The 19258-nt window shown below is 41.5% G+C and overlaps 1 protein-coding gene across 2 annotated transcripts in view; it reads left to right on the plus strand.

The window, feature by feature from the left end:
* The first annotated feature begins 9734 nt into the window (after window positions 1-9734).
* Window positions 9735-19258, plus strand: part of YWHAE (tyrosine 3-monooxygenase/tryptophan 5-monooxygenase activation protein epsilon) — a 61804-nt gene continuing 52280 nt past the window's right edge. Inside the window, exon 1 of one of the 2 annotated variants that reach the window (XM_004483775.4) lies at window positions 9735-9938. In XM_004483775.4, the coding sequence (XP_004483832.1) occupies window positions 9875-9938 (64 nt within the window). In that variant the 5' untranslated portion in view covers window positions 9735-9874. The remainder of the gene's footprint in view (window positions 9939-19258) is intronic. The other variant, XM_004483776.4, reaches the window with a different exon arrangement.

Consider the following 19258-nt stretch of genomic DNA (forward strand, 5'->3'; position numbering starts at 1 on the left):
TTGGTTTGAAACTATAAGTTGGTTTTGTAGTCAGGACATTTGAAAATACATATAAAGTTGTTCTTCAGTTATAAATTCTCCTGCCCCTTTCTCAGGATCTCATAAACTGTCCATGGTGTAAAATGTTGCCCTTGAATGGTTTTCACACAGTCTAAGCTGACTTCTAAGTATCATCAGGCATCTTGCAACCATTGGTGGTGTGTGACTTGTGTACCTTTATTATGAAAAGAACTGTCTGGTTCTTTCCAATTTTTCCCCATTGCCTGGTACAGCAGAGTTCAATTCTAAGGTCATTGGGGTTGTGTGCACATACACTGTGACTCGTGTCCTCTTGGAATTCCAAATAGGAAAAAAGTTTCCTCCCCTTCCCTTTTTTTTTCCTTTTATTTTCTATTGGAGGATGAAAAGGATAGGGGCCCATTTAGGTCTATAGTTCCCAAAGCAAAGACTTAAGGCTAGACTGGTTGGTTTTTGTCACCTTACCTGCTCTAGGATGGGCTTGGGGAAAGAAACCTATTTTAATTTGACCAAAACAGAGCAAAGCTGAGCAGAAGTCTTGTTTCCTTTCTAAAGCCAAACAGAAAGGATTTAGTATAATTTACAGAGTTGTTAACTTGTGCTGTACAGATAAACCAGTTAACTATGCTTTTACTTACTACTGACAAAATCATTAAACCCCAAATTTTCCTTGACATGAACAAACAAGTGAAAGCTTTTGGAGTCCCTTGTGTTTAGTATGACCAGTTGCCCTTAACCTGTGAGCAGTCTGAAGCAGAATCACCCACGGTCCAGGTCTTGGAGGGTTCTGAGCCCCTGGCAAGAGGAGGGGAGTGCTTTGTCCTGAGACAGGAGCCAGTCAAAGAGCACAGCCTGGGGCTCAGCTGGGAGAGCAGGACAATGCCTGATGCCTGCCACACTTTTGTGCAAAAGGAGCTTGCTTCCAGGAGGTGAAGAGAACTGGGGAACCACAAAAACAGGGTCGGAGGAGAAATGGAGGTGAGAATGGAATATAGAAAGAAAGATGGTCAGAAACCTCAGAACAAGGGAAAAGGCTGGTACTAGAGCATTTTACAGGAATAGAAATGTTCTACGTTGTCTGCTTAGTAGGTGATGAACCAAGAAGAGTCCACCAAAATAATTTCAAGTTGCTGATGCCATTTGGGATATGTGTTTTCAATTTGAAAATTGCATGTTCTTTTTTTAAATATTTCTTAGCAAAATAAATTTATAAGACATTGATTTTATTTGTTTATGTTTCTGGGCTGTTTCAACGCACTGTAGTATTGACTACTTATACCTGAAAGTATAATGTCTTTCTATTTATAATAGTTTTTTTTTACATAACATATTGCTCTTATAGCTGGTAAATGTTGATTCAGTGGAAGTTTGTTTCTGGTTCAAGTATTGACATAAGCTATGTCCACCTTGTATTACCAGCACTTATAGCATCATTAAAACTGATTATAACAAGTGAGCTGTACCACATTGAAAAGCAAAAATAAAGACAAAACCAAAGCAAAACAAAACAAAAAAACTATACACCATGACCAAGTAGTTTTTATTACTGGTATGTGTGGGTGGTTCAACATAAGAAAATCAATTAACGTTGTACACCACATTAACAAACTGAAGGGAAAAAAAATACATGATCATCATGATCGATGCAGAAAAGACATTCGACAAAATCCAGCATCCTTTCTTGATATAAGCATTCAAAAGATAGGAATAGAAGGAAAATTCCTCAGTATGATAAAGGGCATGTATGAGAAACCCACAGCCAACATCATACTCAATAGGGAATGGCTAAAAACTCCCTCTAAGATGGGGAACAAGACAAAGATGCCCATGCTCTCCACTGTTATTCAACGTTGTGCTAAAAGTTCTAGCTAGAGTAATTAGACAAGAAAAAAATTTAAAGGCATCCAAATAGGAAAAGAGGAAGTAAAATTCTCACTACTTACAGATGACATGCTCCTATATTTAGAAAATTCTGGTATGTCTATAACAAAGCTAACTGAGCTAATAAATGAGTTCAGGAAAGTGGTAGGATACAAGATCAACACACAAAAATCAGAAATGTTCCTGTACTTTAGTATTGAATAATCTGAGGAGGAAATCAGGGAAAAAAGACTGCAATACTTAGGAATCAATTTAACCAAAGAAGTACAGGACGTGTAGTCACAAAACTACAAAACAAAGCTAAAAGAAATCAAGGGAGACCTAAACAAATGGAAAAATATTCCATGTTCATGCATTGGAAGACTAAATATTGAGAGGATGTCAATCCTACCCACTGATTTTTAGATTCAATGAAATACCAATCAAAATTCCAAAAGTCTATTTTACAGAAATAAAAGAGGCAATTAACAAATTCATTTGAAAGGGAAATGCACCCAAAAAGCCAAAAGCATTCTAAAAGAGAAGAGTGACCTGGGAGAACTTTCACTGCCTCACCTTGAAACATATTAAAAAACTACAGTGGTCAAAATAGCATGATCAATATGTGTTCATCAATTATAACAAATGTACCACACTAATGAAAGATGTTAATACGGGAAATTGTGGGAGGGAGAGGGGGTGGAACATATGGGAATCCCCTATATTTTTTATGTAACATTTATGTAATCTAAGATTTCTTTAAAAATTTAACAACAACAACAACAAAAATAGCGTGTCATTGGCATAAGGATAGGCACATCAATCAGTGGAATAGAATTGAGAGAAGAACCAAGAACAGTGTCACAAACAAACATCGGCACACTGTTGGTCATAGCGGCATTATTCATGATTGCCAAAAGATGGAAACAACCCTTGCATCCATCAGCCGCTGAATAGATAAACAAATAGTGGTGTATTTACACAATGGAATATTATGCAGCTGTAAGAAGAAATGAAGTCATGAAGCATACGACAACATGGATGAACCTGGAGGATATTTTGTTGAGTGAAGCAAGCTGGACACAAAAGGACAAATACTGTATGAATGTGCTATATGAACTAAATATATTGTATAAACTCATGGAATTAATAACTAGAATATGGGTCACCAGAAAATAGAATGAGGGTAGAGAATGGAAAGCCAAGGGTTATCTTGCACAGAATTGGCAGAAAAGGTCGTGTGTTAATCTTTGGAAAGGAATAGAAAAGGTGAAAGCACAGCATCATGTTTGTAACTAGCAGTGCTATTATAAGGGTATGGCAGAGGTTGAAAGGAAAAGACTAAGGTGATACATATAACTGAAAAAGAAAGCGAAAAGGGAAGCAGACTTGGCTCAGTGGTTAGGGCGTCCGCCTACCACATGGGAGGTCTGCGGTTTAAACCCCGGGCCTCCTTGACCCGTGTGGAGCTGGCCATGCGCAGTGCTGATGTGCGCAAGGAGTGCCCTGCCACGCAGGGGTGTCCCCCACGTAGGGGAGCCCAACACCCAAGGAGAGTGCCCCGTAAGGAGAGCTGCCCAGCATGAAAGAAAGTGCAGCCTACCTAAGAATGGTGCCGCCCACACAGAGAGCTGACGCAACAAGATGATGCAACAAAAAGAAACACAGATTCCTGTGCCGCTGACAACAACAGAAGCAGACAAAGAAGAAGAAGCAGCAAATAGACACAGAGAACAGACAACCAGGGTGGGGGGGGAGGGAGAGAAATAAATAAATAAATCTTTTTTTAGAAAAAGAAGAAGGCGAGCAGACGCAGAGAGCAGACAATGAGTGCAAAACAGCAGGGGCCAGGGAATAGACAAACAGATCAGTGGAAATGGATAAAGATAGTCCGCAACCAGACGTATAAGAAAACTCAGAACATAATAAAGATGGCATTTCAAATTAGTTGGGAAATGATGTATTTTTTTAATGATATTACTACTAGTGATTTTTTAAAAGATCGTTACCTTCCCAACACACACAATTGCAAATAGATGACATCTAAATGATAAAAGTAAAACTAAAAGAGAACAAGAAAGTATAGGCAGATATTTTTACACTGCTGGATGTCTGGAACAGTTTTTAAGACAGCACAAGAGGAATCAATTATAGGCTAGGACTACAAAATATTTGAAAATTATGAAAAAGAATAAAATAGCTTTATAAGTATTATTGGAAAGGCTTTTATGATATATTAAATGAAAAAAGCAATCTGCAGAACAATAACTTAGTATGAGTTCATTTTTATTTCTTTTATTTCACCTTTTTATCCCATAAAAGTAATACATGATAATTAAAGTCGTTTATGAAAATGCAAAAAGTAAAAAGTTGTTAATGAATCACTTAGAGTCTCGTTACCTAAACAAAACATATTTTTAACATTGTTTTGATGTATTTTTCTGATTCTTTTCTAAGTAGAATTGTATTTTTAACAATGCAATACTAAATATGTAATTTTATTTCTTGATGTCTACACTTAACCATATATTGTGAGAATTTTTCATGTGACTGTTTAACTTCATAAATATATTTCCATGAAAAAATATATATGGTAAAATTAAATTCAGAAAGGTATAATGTTTAAAAATGAGCCTATTTTAATAATATTAATGTTTTTAAAACACAATTGTGGTAAAAGTTAAAAAACAAAGGAATAACTTGCAAACTCCTGGGGGCAATGACTAATCATATTTTCAAACATCGTATTTCCTTCTTGCAACTGCTTTGGTACACTGCCATGGATCTGTGGATACTCTACTCCAGACAGGTCAAGTGGGCTCTTATTTCTATTAAAGCTAGTTCTTCCGTAAAGTTTGGAGACTTCTACTTGAAGGTGTGACCTAATGACCTGCTGATAGAACCACTTTTTAAAAAATATGCTTATAATCCCTGGTGCTATATCAAAACAAGTTTGCTTTTATTTTTGATGCCCTATAAACAGTTTCTGTTCCTTCTAGCTTTGTTTACTTAGAGAACAGGCAGTACAGTCCGAGAATCAATCTAGGTTTAAGATTTCTGCCTTCTCAGCAGTTCCTTATGAGAAAGCACCTTCAGATAGCCTCTTGCCTGCCTGGGGAGATACTGCTGAGCTCCTTGCAAGGAGAGAAGGCCAGTGGGTAAAAAGGGTGCCTATTCCTAAGCTCTGTGTGTCCCCGACAGCCCTGTAGTCGCCCTGGCAGCAGAGCCGCTTGTAGGGGGAGTGGGATACGTGAACCCGTGGAGCAAACCTCTGGCGCAACATTATGTGGCTACTCCTATCGGCCACTCACAATTTCATTTTCTTTCCTTTCTCTGAAATTACCACTCTCTCATCTGCTATCTCTTTACTGCTAGGTTTCTTCAGAAAGTTTTTTACTTACCCCTTCCACTTACTTGCTACTCAACCAAACGCACCCTTTTGAATTGCTCTCGAAGGTCACTAGCAACCCAATCACTACATCCAAGGGCTTTTCCGCTTATCTTGCTGGCTGTCTCTGAAGAATCTAACACTACTGACCACCTTCCCCCCTTTTATTTCCTTTTTTTTGGTCTTTATTTTTTTTAATGTTACATTCAAGGGAAGCGAACTTGGTCCAACGGATAGGGTGTCCGCCCACCACATGGGAGGTCCGCGGTTCAAACCCCGGGCCTCCTTGACCCGTGTGGAGCTGGCCCATGCGCAGTGCTGATGTGTGCAAGGAGTGCCCTGCCACGCAGGGGTGTCCCCCGCCTAGGGGAGCCCCACACGCAAGGAGTGCACCCTGTAAGGAGAGCCGCCCAGCGCGAAAGAAAGTTCAGCCTGCCCAAGAGTGGCGCCGCACGTGCATAGAGCTGACGCAGCAAGATGACAAAAAGAGACACAGATTCCCAGTGCCGCTGATAAGGATAGAAGCGGTCACAGAAGAACATACAGCGAATGAACACAGAGAGCAGACAACTGGGGAGGGGGAGGGAGTGGGGAAGGGAGAGAAATAAATAAAAAATCTTTAAAAAAAAGTTACATTAAAAAAATATGAGGTCCCCATACACCCCCCACCCCCTCACCTCACTCCTCCCATATCAACAACCTCTTTCATCATCATGGGATTGTGATTGCATTTGGTGAATACATTTTTGAGCACTGCTGCACCACATGGATAATGGTTTACCTTATAGTTTACACTTTCCCCCAGTCCACCCAGTGGGCCATAGCAGGACATACAATGTCCAGCAACTGTCCCTGCAGTACAACCCAGGACAACTCCAGATCCTGAAAATGCCCCCACATCATATCTCTTCTTCCCTCTTCCTACCCTCAGCAGCTACTGTGGCCACTTTCTTCATATCAGTGCTACATTTTCTTCCATTACTAATCACAATAGTTTCAGAAGAGAATATCAGTAAGTCCACTCTAATCCATACTCTATTCCTCCATCCTGTGGGCCCTGGGATGGTTATGTCCACTCCCCCTCTATATCAAGAGGGGGCTTAGATTCCACATGGATGATGGATGCAATTCTCCTGCTTGTAGCTGTAGGCAAACTTGGCTCCCTGGTGTGGTGGTTGACCTTCTTCACCTCCCTGTTAGCTGGCTGGGGTAAGTCCAATAAACCAGAGGGTAGGAGTTGCAAGTCTACTGAGGCTCAGGGCCTGGCTATCATATGGACAGTCCAGAGATTCAAGTCCCCCGAATATATATCAACCTCCAGTGCCAACCACCCCTTATTTTTGAAACTCTTCTCACTTGTTTTTTTTTTTTTTTTTTAAGATTTATTTATTTATTTCTCTCCCCTTCTCCCCCACACTGGTTGTCTGTTTTCTGTGTCTACTTGCTGCATCTTCTTTGTCCGCTTCTGTTGTTGTCAGCGGCACGGGAATCTGTGTTTTTTTGCTGTGTCATCTTGTTGTGTCAGCTCTCCGTGTGTGCTGCACCATTCCTGGCCAAGCTGCACTTTCTTTCGTGCTGGGCAGCTCTCCTTACGGGGTACACTCCTTGCGTGTGGGGCTCCCCTATGCGGGGACACCCCTGCGTGGCAGGGCACTCCTTGCGCACATCAGCACTGCGCATGGCCAGCTCCACACGGGTCAAGGAGGCCCGGGGTTTGAATCGCAGACCTCCCATGTGGTAGACGGACGCCCTAACCACTGGGCCAAGTGCGCCGCCCATCACTTGTATTTTGTGACATTAATTTCTCCTGTTTCTCACTCAATCTTGAACCATAGAAACAATAATAAAAATAAGTAACATTCATTGAGTATCAAGCACTTTTCATGTAATCTCCCACTTAATTTTTGTGTGAGGAAAATATCACTCCCATTTTATGGTGAGAAAATTGAGACTTAAAGAAGGTGAGTGATTTCCCCACCATAACAGAGGCTACTAAGTAGCTGTTGAACCCAAGGAGTCCTGAGAGCATGGCCTTAACTGCGGTGATGTGTCCTGTAGGACTGGAAAGAATGCTAGAGTCCAGCAAATCCAGTGCCTTCACTTTTCAGATGAACGTGAAGCTCATAGAGCTGAAATGACATGCTAAAGGTCACACATTTAGTCATAGAATTAGAGCTAGAACCCAGACCATTCAGTCTTTTACGGTTGAAATTTGAGAATTTATAGTAGCAGTGTGAAGGAGCTTTCTTGGAATGCAAAAGGGAGCCGGGCAATCGCCTTTGCTGGCTTTCCTCCTTTCACCTACCTTTTTAATATAGGTATTCTCCAAGCTTTTGTGCTTGATGTGCTCTTCTACATTCAAATGCTCTAGCTGCTTCCATGGCAGCCTCCCTTCAGTTTAGAACTCCAGTCCCCTTCCTTTTCCAAGTCCATGCTGAGTATTTCTACTTGGGTGATCCTTGGGGACCTCAGAATCAACATGTGCCATATTTGTGCTTTTTTTTTTGAGGTACCAGGAAATGAACCTGGGACCTCATATGTGGGAAGCTGGTGCTCAACCGCTGAGTCACATTGACTTCCTTGAGATGTTTTTTTTTGTTTATTTTGCTTGATGTTTGTTTTTTCAGGAGGCACAGGAACCTAACTTGGGACGTCCCACGTGGGGGGAAGGCACCTACTCGTTTGAGCCACCTCTGCTCCCTGTTTTTGTTGTCTCATTGTTTTCCTCCTTGTGTCTCTTGTTGCATCACCTTGCTGTGTCAGCTCACTGTCTTTCTTGTCTTCTTTAGGAGGCACCAGAAACCAAACCTGGGACTTCCCATATGGTAGGCAGGAGCTCAATTGCTTGAGCCACATCTGCTTCCCAGATAAGTCAGTTTTGATTTTTTTTTTCTCCCCTCGCAACATCCCCACATGCTCTCAACTATGAATTCTTGGGGCTTCTACCTCTCTGGTGCCATTCCTATTTACCTTTTCTTTCCTATTGTTAGGTTTGGAGGGAAGCCGAGGAAGGGAGGCATTTTAGAAATCAGACTGGGAGTCGAGGTCCATTCAAACAAAGCTTTTAATGAAGAGCCTAGGAGAAGGGCTGCGTCTTAGTGGACAGCAGCCCGGCAGGGCTATGAGGGGTGGGTAGTTTTTGTAACTTGTTCTGGGGATAGACTACTAAGGGCTAGGTTGTGATGATTTATGCTACCTTTGTAGTTTTAGGGTCAGGTCGTGATAACTCATGTCGACTTTGTAGTTCCACCTGCATTCTGGGTGTAATCATTTCCACTGCTTTTTGGCTGTTAGCATTTCCCTGATGTGGGTTGCTATTTTCCTACTGGCAAAAATCCTTAGGCAAGCGAGTGGAGGTAGGAACTCTGGTTTCAGACCAGTTAGGGATACTCAGCTGCAGGGAGTGGGGGAAGGGGGGGATGAAGGGGGGTGGCAGGATCAGAGCCCTGGGTCTAACACCTATTCTCATTGTTACCTTTTGCCTGGAGTATTGTAATAGTCTAATTTAACATACCTTGTAATCATTGTTATATAACGCCTACTTATCTCTCTAAAGTATACCTATTTTTCCCTCCACGAAAATTCATCAATAGCTCCCTTGTGTCCACAGAGTAAGATGCAAACGTCTTAGCTGGTCACCCATGGCCTTTCATAACTTGGCTCCAAACTACTTTTTAAAAATTCCACATCGACTACAGAACCCACCCCATAACTTATGTTCTTAGTTCCCTAAGTTTTACTCTTTTCCCAGATATTTATTGAGTACTAGAAACTGGGAATCCTTTGGAAAGCAAAACAAGGAAGACAGCTGCCAGCACTAAGCAATGACCATTGACAGGTACTTCCTACTCCCTCAATCTCAAATTTTTCTTGGTCCAACTTTTCAGCACTTTGCAACCCAAAGCAGGTTTACCTAATTTCCCTGCTTCTATCCATGGTGGGCCTTAGCAGAAAACGGCTAAAGGGGAGGGGAAGAAAAAGATTAACAAGTGCAAAGGAGATGAGGGATGAGAAAACTGGAATCCCCTCTAGCAAGGCCCAACAATTTACCACAGGATTAAAAGGTCTGAAAAAGGCCTAGGACTGGGTATGCCCCAGAGAACAGGGGCAAGGTAGAAGGGAGCCAGTTGATTTCCTGAGGGAGGCATGCCACGACAAAGACCATTACAGTCCCTCCCTTTCCCTGCCCGCAGCCCAGGCGTGGATTCACGGTCGCGGCCCAGTGCTCGCAGTCCAGGCGTGGATGCACGGTCGCGGCCCAGGCTCGTTCGCTCGCTCGCTCCAGGCTGTCCTCGGTAGCGCGGGGCCGCTGTCTTTCCACTCTGCCACGGTTCCAGTCTCCGCGCTTCGGCGGCCGCTGAGCCCATGGAGGCGGGGCGTCTCGCAAGTTCCAGCCTCTTCGAGCGCCGATCTCCAGGACCCGCCCCCCGCGCCAGTTGCCAGGGAGCGGTTGCCATAGCGCTGAGCAGTTGTCCGCGTGCGCAGGCGGAAGTCCCGGATTGAGACGCCGCCATTTTTGCTGTCCGGACGCGGAGCGAGAGGCTGAGCGAGTTCGAGACGCTATCCGCTTCCATCCGTCGCGCAGACCCTGCCGGAGCCGCAGCCGCTATGGATGATCGGGAGGATCTGGTGTACCAGGCGAAGCTGGCTGAGCAGGCTGAGCGATACGACGGTGAGTTGGGGGGTGCACCTGGGGGCTGGGATTTTCGGACCCTCTGCCGCCGCCCACAGAGCCGGGAGCAGGAGACAAAATGGCGGCATCGTCTCCGGGCCTGACCCCGGGAGGTGGATTCGGGAAGAAGGAAATGGCCAGTAGGCTCCCGGAGCGGTGGGAGGCTCCAGACCCGGGAATTAGACCCCTTCGGTGTCTTCCGTTGCAGCCATTCGCGGGCCAAGAGACTGAGGCAATAGGGTGGAGGAGTTGGTTGTAAAATGGCGGCTGGGGGAGGGCGAGTCCTGGGGCGGGGGAGGGAGAGGAGATGGCCGGGTGCTGATCCCGGACGAGCAATTCCCAGGAAGCTTCTGGGACCGTCTGGGGATATGGAGAACAGTTGGGTGGGGTGAAGGGGAAGAAGCACCCGCCACCTGAGGGATAGTGGAGACCGGGAACTGTAGCGCGGCTGCCTTTCAGGGAAATATGGCGGGTGGGGGCGGTGGCTTTTCCCTGGAGGCCCTCTGTGGGGCGGCGGCTGTGGAGACTCACAAAGGAGAACTCTGCGAGCGGAGGGCGTCTTTGGGCTTGGGGTCGGGGATTGTCTTGGTACGGGTCGGGGGAGGGAGAATGGGAATCACTGCAGTTCGTCCTCGGGCGGAGGCAAGCTGAGATGCTGCGATCGGATTCCCTTACCGTAAGGCCGTCACACCTTGTAGTGGAAGATTTTAGGCTTTACGTTCAACCTCGTTTGCATGATTTGGGGAGGTCCAGAAAACCTCACCTATGGTTACGCTCCTTTTCTGCAGACTTATCCAGAAGACCTCGAAGTTCTAGTAATCTCTTTCTGGCTCCAAGAGCAGTGGGTTCCGGCGGATAGAACCTTAAAGAGGAAGCTAGGAGATCGTGACTCTTGAGTGTTAACGTTTTCTGTGCCTCAGTTTACCAGTTTGTAAAAACGGTGGTTTTCCTGTTCACATGCACCATTGTGATAAACGGAAACACTTTCTGTAAAGAATAAAATTATTTCAAATAATATATAGTAGCTGCATTTTTGGTTGACTCCCCAGGGTCGGAGTGCATGTTGTACTTCATTGAAGATCTTAACCTGTTCCAGGTACTCAGCTGAGGCGTGGGTTTTTTGGGTTATGAACATAGGCGATCTCGTTATTTTATTTTTTCTTTTGCATTTAAAATAAATGTTTTTATGTGCAGATCCGAATAGTTCCTCTTCTCCGTCCATTGCTTCCTTGCTTCTGAGAGGTTAAGTCATTTTTGAGAACTTTATCTAAATGTCCATTGTGTTTGTCTAGCCAATTCCAGGCAGCAGCTTTTAAAAGTTAGTCCCCCACCACCAAATTGTGGACCTGAGTCCTTGAGTTATTCTCACATTCATTTAGTTACAGTGTTATAAAAACAAAAAAATCGCATGTGGTTCCTGTGCAGATATTTTTTCTGATCCTTTTTTGGGGATGAGGTCAGACATGGTAGGAATCAAGTGCTGTGGGTCCTTGGATTTCCTTTCTTAATTACTGAAACTATTTTTCCAAATGTTAATAGGGCCCTGACTTTCCATTTTGGACATGTCAGAAGTCTCAGGGCTAGTGTAGCGTTAGAAATTAGTATTCAGGTATTTGAAAATTACCTAGAAAGGTAGAAAGGTGGCTAGAACTTAAATTTAGAAAAGATACTGCACTAAATTTCATCTACTGAGTCCTTAAATTGCTGTTTGTGTTGAACAAGTTTCCTCACGGGAAGGGGAGGGAATAAGATGGGAAGTACAGCTCAAGGTCAGATTTGTCTTTATTTTGGTGTTTAAAATTGAAACAGATAAAGGTGTGCTTGCAATAGAAGTTCCCCCTCCCTCTTACCCCTCCCTTCCAAATAGTTTCCGTTTTTAATCTACCAGTGCCCTCGGGGAGAAGAAACTTCAAATTATATCTGAATACTCCCTGTTCTCTAGGGATTTAGACTCTGAGTAAATGTGCTGTGATAACCAAAAAGGATCTCCAGGAAGACTCTTTTAATTAAAAAAAAGACTCGTTTTTAAAACTGATCTGGAAGGTCGTGATTGTACCTTCCAAATGAAGGATAATTTAGTGATAATCATGTTTTGGGATTGAGTGCTGAGAATTTTTGACCAAGGCTTGTATTGATTATTCAATTTAGGACTCTTGATGGAATCACATTGTTAGATTGTTTAAGTGTTAGGTTTCCCTTCAAGGGTTAAAGGGAGAGGAAATTAGGATCTACAAAGGTGGTTTAGAACTGCTGTTGACTCTTGGGGGCATGTGCTTAGGATTTCAACGGAGAGGAAGAAGACTGTCACCAGGGATCAGTCTGTATCTGTGTTCACTGATGCATAGGTTTAATTTATTTAGGGCGATGAATTCAATTTTATGTTACCAAAAAACGATATCCATAATAATGGTCACCAAAAAAAAAATTATGAGGTGCGGTGAGTGGAAGACGTTGAAAAGTACCTTTGAATGATTTGGTTTGGAGGTACTTGGATATAAACGTGGTTTTCCAACTGCACTTCTCACTTTTCTCCCTGTCCCTTGAAGTATCCCTATCGTTTGTATGCTGGGTTGAGCCTGGTGTCTAAACTTTGTAGTTTCATTTCTCATTTAACTTATTTCTAACTTAACTCTATCCTTGGGAATTGTAGTCAGTTTATATGGATTGTTTAATGGTACTAGATGAAGAGCCAAGCTGTTTTCAGGAAAAGGGATATTTTGCATTTAGATAGGAAATATTGAAGATTGGGCCTAAGACTGTTCACCTTGAGGATTTATCCACCCCATCACTTTAACAAGTCAATTTGTATATCATTAGTGATCAGTCATATTAAGCAAGTCCATTCATCTCTTAGCAATTCTGAACTCTGAACCAAATCTTACCTTCTATATAAACCACATGAGTACTTTTAGAAAAGTGGGATGTACGGTGGGAAACAAAGGCTACTTTTTCCATTTTGAGAGAGTAGAGGGGTCAGCATAAACTACATTTGGGTTTGTGGGGGTGTTTGCTGGTTTTGCTCTTAACTGGATTTACTCCTGTGAAGATTGATTCCATGGGAGGAGGGATAAATTTTTGATGGTCACTTTTGGTTCACTTTCTGTGTGATGAATGCATGAACACCAGCAATGCATCTGTCCTGAATTGGTTACTTGAGAACTGTCCTTTTAAAACCCCAGCGCCCCCCACCTGTAGCTTATTGTAAATAAATGCATGGTGGAAACCCTATTGTGGACATTTCCTAGGCATGCGTTTTCACCTTTATATGACGGAAGTCTCAGTTTGTGCTCTCTGGTATGGGGAAGAACACTTATGACATGTATTAATGGAGCAAATTTTGAATTCACTAAGTACAACCTTGCATATGGATGGTCTGTACAAACAAGTATGCATTTCCTAGTTGTTCTATAGCTTGGTCATGGGAATATGAATTATGTTTTAAATTTCCTGACTTTAGCCTAGTAACGTAAGTGAAATTTCAGCCCAGTAAATTAATATATCTAACTTTACAGATGAGTTTTAAATAATTTTTAAGAAGGTGATCTGAAAAAGCATAACTATTAAGAAGAAGGCAGGGGGAATGGCTGTAGCTCAAGTGGTTGAGTGCCTCCTTTCTATGTACGAGGTCCTGGGTTCAATCCCCAGTACCTCCTTAAAAAAAAAAAGGGTGTAAGATTTTGCAGCAATTTTTTTACCTGTTTTATTTCAAGAAAACTGTGTGTGTGGGTATAAACAGTGGCAAGCAAAGGTTAAAGGTTAAGTTTTTAAGCTTTACTTTATATAATGCTGTATTTATATAGTGCTTCACAGTTCACAAACCATTGCATGAGAGTTTTTTATTCCATATTAACGTCATTGAGATAGCTAGAGTGTTAACTTGCATTTTATGGTTCAGGAAACTGAATTTGACAAGATTTAGTGACACCTCCTCCTCCCCCCGAATAATCACATGGCTAGATGGCTGGTAAATGGCATAGCCAGAATTTGTCTCTCCGTCACCTTTTCACTCACAAAAGACCTGTGTTTAACCAAGGTGGTGCGTTTTGGGGATAAGCTTATTTCTTTAGCAGTTACTTCCAATAAACCTAATAGGTCTTGATTTTGATGATTTGACTGGTACTGTAAAGAAAAAATAGGAGCTAAAATATTCATTCCACCTGAAGGCATAGTGAAATGCAGTTAGAACGAGGTGTTTAGGTAGTTGCAGAATGTGTTCACAAAGAGTTTCCACGACCACCTTCTTTAAAAACCATGGTTTATCATAATGTTTGTACTGGGGTATGTATGACTGCTGCCATGCATTTCTATAAATTGCTTTAAATGTCTTTTTCCTTATCTTTGACTTAATGTAGGGCTTAAATTACTGAAATGATTGTAAAACCTTTAGGAGAGAAAAGATTGGCTGATCTATAAATGTTCCAAAAGTAGTCTTTGATAATTGTCAGCATTTATTAAGGCAAGGGGTCCTTGAGCTTGAATTGAAAAAAATCAACTTATTATCTTTATTTTCTCTGACCTTTAACTGAAATATAGCATTTCCTTCACTTAGGAATACATGCAATAAATAAATTACACTAGTATTCATTTCACTTAACTGCAGAGGGTTCCGTGGAATCAAAAAGAACCCCTGCATTAGGGGGTAGTGAGGAACAGCAACAAAAAATAGTTTTCACTGTTTGAAATGGTAATCAGTTTGGTATAGTTAAATACAGATATATCCCAAATTCTCAAATTGGGTTCCCCAAATAACTGTAGTTTGAGCTCATTAGCTAATCTCCATAGTAGTCATGCTCCTAGGAACAATTTCAGAAGTTCATTTAAATTTACTCAATTGTTGTAACAAACCGTAATAATAAAAGGGGTCATCATGATAATTTATTAACGAAATCTGGACACTTTGAAAGAAAAAAGTGCTGGTGACTGGGGGAGTATGCATAAATGGGAATTGTCCTATGGTCATCCTACTTAAGACCATTATTATGTTTTCTCATTTAGATTTACATGGAAATTTCCTAAGCTTTGTACTTCCCTCTACCATTGAGATATTTTAGATCTAAGTCTCCAGAAAATTGGTTTTCTTTCTCAATTGAAGTTAACATTTGGCAGAATATAAGAAAAATCAAAAACAAAGTGAAAGTTCGCTGCCCTCGGGGGCCCCCCCCCCCAATGGGGAACTTGAAAAGTCAAGGATCTGTTAGTTGCTCAAAATAGAGCTTGCTGGCATACCAACTAGTAAATATGTGCTGATAGCGAGGAAGTCAATTATGTTGGTTTTGTTATGTGTTTACTTTGAGCTGTGTTTAAAATTAAGACATTTAAGTGTTGGCAAAAGTGTCTGAAGATCAGAACTTTTTCCCCGCATTTTTTTTGTCTCCACGTTTTTTAAGAAGTCTGAATGATATCTATGACCATTCTGTTTAGAAAACTGAGTCTTGTATAGTTTATAAAACTTCTGGCTATGATCTGGTTTATCTTTGTTGAAATACAATCTTGAATTTATTTCTCTTCTTCCAGTGATCCGTTACAGTAGCTGGGCAGGTATGTCATTGGTAGACTTGATTTATGATCAGTCAGGTTTTTATCTAGCTCAAGCTTTGTGAAATGTGTTTAGCTATTTTTTCCATTTTTATCTAAAATTCAAAGGAGGATTATGATGTGGTATAGTGCAAAGGCCTGGAAATTATTTGAATTCCAATGGTAATTGAGTGGTTTTGGACAAGTAATTTTAACCTCTCATTTTAAGGGTCCTTATCTGTAGAATGGGGATTAATGATGTCTGCCTTGCCTACTAATTTACAGGATTATTATGAGATTGAGGGCTTTTGTAAAGTAAAACGTAGTGCTTGTCAGGTAGCACTATTGTGAAAAATTCTTACTGGATAATGTGAGGGGTCAAAGAAATGTGTTTGCATCTTTGCTGCTGATAGTATTATAACCTACCTTTTTGAGTTATTACCAGGTATATCTCTCAGAATAAAAGCCTTAATATTAACTCATATATATATATATGTTTTTTAAAGGTGCATTTTTATTTATGGCCTCCGCCCACACCCTGTTCTGCCGTTGTCTGCTCTCTATGTCCATTTGCTGTGTGTTCTTCTGTGTCAGCTTGTATTCTCATTAGGTTGCTCCAGGAACTGATCCTGGGGCTTTCCTGAGTGGGAGAGAGGCGCTTACTCTGTTGCACCACCTCATCTCCCTGTTCTTCTACGTGGTCTTTTCTCTCCTCTGTGTCTCTTGTTGGGTCATCTTGCTGTGCCAGCTCTCTAGGTCGGCCTGCACTCCTGCGTGGGGCCACATTCCCGCCTGGGCAGGCATGCTGCATGGGCCAGCTTGCCCTCATCAGGAGGCCCTTGGCATCAAACCCTGGACCTCCTTTATGGTAGATGGGAGCCCAGTTGGTTGAGCCACATCCATTTCTCTTAATGCATATCTTAAAATTTGCATATCCTGGAAGTGAAAGTTGCTCAAATTGTTTATTTCCAAGCAATAGAATATATATATACACTTTTGTCATGTTGTGCTTTTGTGTAGTTCTTTAGATATTAATTTTAGATTAATATTCAGGAGAATGTTCCTGTCTCCCTAGCAAATCATAACATCTTTTGTTTATGGATTTGGGATGAAAAGTTCCAATAGTATGGAAATGTAAAAGTAAATGAATGTTAAATTGGACAATAGCAGTGTCATATTACTGACTGGGAGAAAAATACATATGAGCAAGTTTGTGAAATGGGATTCTAAAGATTTAGTCAGTTTTGGGCAGTGAATAGGTTCTGCTTAATAAAAAGGTACCAGTTAATACTTAATCCCAGATGGATTATCATTTGAGGATTTTATAGGGCCTTAGAACAGTTGTTTAGAACTGTTGTATTGTAGAAATGTTGTGTCCTACCTAAGATTTGGAGTTAATTGTTTCATCATAATAGGTTAAATTGTAAGTTAAATTGTATAATAAAAAACTTATAATAGTATTACCAATAAATTTTTGAAATCATTGTACGCTCTTTGACCAGAAAACATCCTTACTATCTTAAAACAGTTACGACTTTGTTTTTATAGCGTTTCCAGAAGGTATTAATTGGTAGGAAACTTTTTTTATACAAAATGGAATTATTTTTAAAACCATTTTTTATTTTTTATTTTTTTGATTTAATTTTATTTTTCTTCCCTTCCCCCAGTTGTCTGTTCTGTGTCCATTCGCTGTGTGTTCTTTTGCGTCCGCTTGCATTATCAGGTGGCACTGGGAAATTGCATCTCTTTTTGTTGCATCATGTTGCTGCATCAGCTCTCCTTGTGTGTGGCGCCACTCCTGGGCATGCTGTCCCGTTTTTCATGTGGAGTGGCTCTCCTTGCGGGGTGCACTCCTTGCACATGGGACACCCCTATGCGGGGGCACCCCTGTGTAGCACAGCAGTCCTTGCACGCAGCAGCACTGCACATGGGCCCGCTTACCACACGGGTCAGGAGGCCCTGGGTGTTGAATCCTGGACCCTCCATGTGGTAGGCAGATGCTCTCTCAAGTGAGCCTCATCCACTTCCCTTTTTTAACTACTTTAAAATACATTTCTATAGAAAGTGCTGAGGATTTCTTTCTATGGAAAAATGAAGGTATATTGGCTGTTCAAGATAAGTCAAATTAATAATTAAACAGATAGTATTGCCCTTTTAACCTGTATTCAGTGCAGATGTCATTTCTGGTCATTTTCTTCTGGTGTTTTCTAAAACAAAATTGTAATGTTTTTGTTTAATTGTCTTCTCTAATTCCACAAAAATTGTGAAAGAGATTTAGACTTTGATCTCTCTTTTTCCTATACTGTTTTGGGTAATCTAATTCCCCAACCTCTTACTTTCCATTTATACCTCTACTGGAGCCTTACCCTTTTGATTTTTCCCGTAGTCGGACACATTTGGCTGCCCGAGGGAGTATCCTCTTAAAATCCAAGAGGAGAAAGTTTCGGTTTTGATGGCGTATAAGATTATTTTTTCCCTTTCAGTATTGAGACTGATGGGAGAAGATACTTTACTACAGTCAAAATGATGTCTTGATTTTTTTTTTTTAAGATTTATTTTTATTCCCCCCCCCAGTTGTCTGTTCTGTGTCTATTTGCTGCATGTTCTTCTTTGTCTGCTTCTGTTGTCAGCGGCACGGGAATCTGTGTTTCTTTTTGTTGTGTCATCTTGCTGCGTCAACTCTCCGTGTGTGTGGCGCCATTCTTGGGCAGGCTGCACTTTCTTTCCTGCTAGGCACCTCTCCTTGGTGGGGCACATTCCTTGCACGTGGGGCTCCCCTACGTGGGGACACCCCTACGTGGCCCGGCACTCCTTGCGCACATCAGCACTGCGTGTGGGCCAGCTCCACACGGGTCAAGGAGGCCTGGGGTTTGAACTGCGGACCTCCTATGTAGTAGACCGATGCCGTATCCACTGGGCCAAGTCCGCTTCCTGGATTTTTTTTTTTTTTAACCTAGCAGAAACTAGCTGGGAAGGAGATTTTAAAGTTTTTCAGAAGGCTTAATTTTTTCCCCCCAAACTCTTTCTAGGGGTAAGTATGAGTAGAGTAAGGAGAGTCACCTCTGCTTAGGCTGGTACATATTTTAGTTTCAAGATTATTGTGTTTTGAAAAGTTTCAGTCAAAATAGTAACATAAGTTCCAGACTCATTTGACAAAAAGCATTTGGAATGCCAGCTATGTACTAGGTACTGATTTAAGCACTTAGAGTCATTGGTGAACAAAATAGACAAAAGATTTCATCAAGGAGCTTATATTCTAGAAAATATATAAATGCTTTTAGAATTGTACTTCTGTTACTTTGTGTAACTCAGAGTTAATTTGAACTAGTCATTATCAACAATGGTGTATGCTACATGAAGGGCACTATACCAGGTACTGATGGCTGGTTGTCCATCTCAAAGACTAGAAAGCTGAATGCTTTCTTCTACGAATGTCAAGTGGTATTATAAGTGAAGGGGCAGTGGAACTAACACTGGGCCAGGAGTTAAGTTTGGAGGGCTGTCTAGTCTTTAAGTTTTAACCTCTTAACTATTGTCCCTTTAGACATGTTACTTAGTCTTTCAGGGTTTTTTTTTTTTTAATCTACATAATGAGATAGCTTTTTCTGAAAGCTGTTTTATATAATGAATTAGTAGGCTGAAGCATTTTTATGCTTACCGTGTGACCAGCATCGTGCATCATGAGTACATACTGGCAGGGGTGAAGGACCATGAAATAAATGTAATATAGCTGTGGATTAAAACTGCACCTTTGGGTTCTACTCCTAATTTCCAAATTTGTGTTCATATTTCTACCTGTATTGAAT

This window comes from Dasypus novemcinctus, chromosome 21 (assembly GCF_030445035.2).
Source record: "Dasypus novemcinctus isolate mDasNov1 chromosome 21, mDasNov1.1.hap2, whole genome shotgun sequence".
In the NCBI taxonomy this organism is placed as follows: Eukaryota; Metazoa; Chordata; class Mammalia; order Cingulata; family Dasypodidae; genus Dasypus; species Dasypus novemcinctus.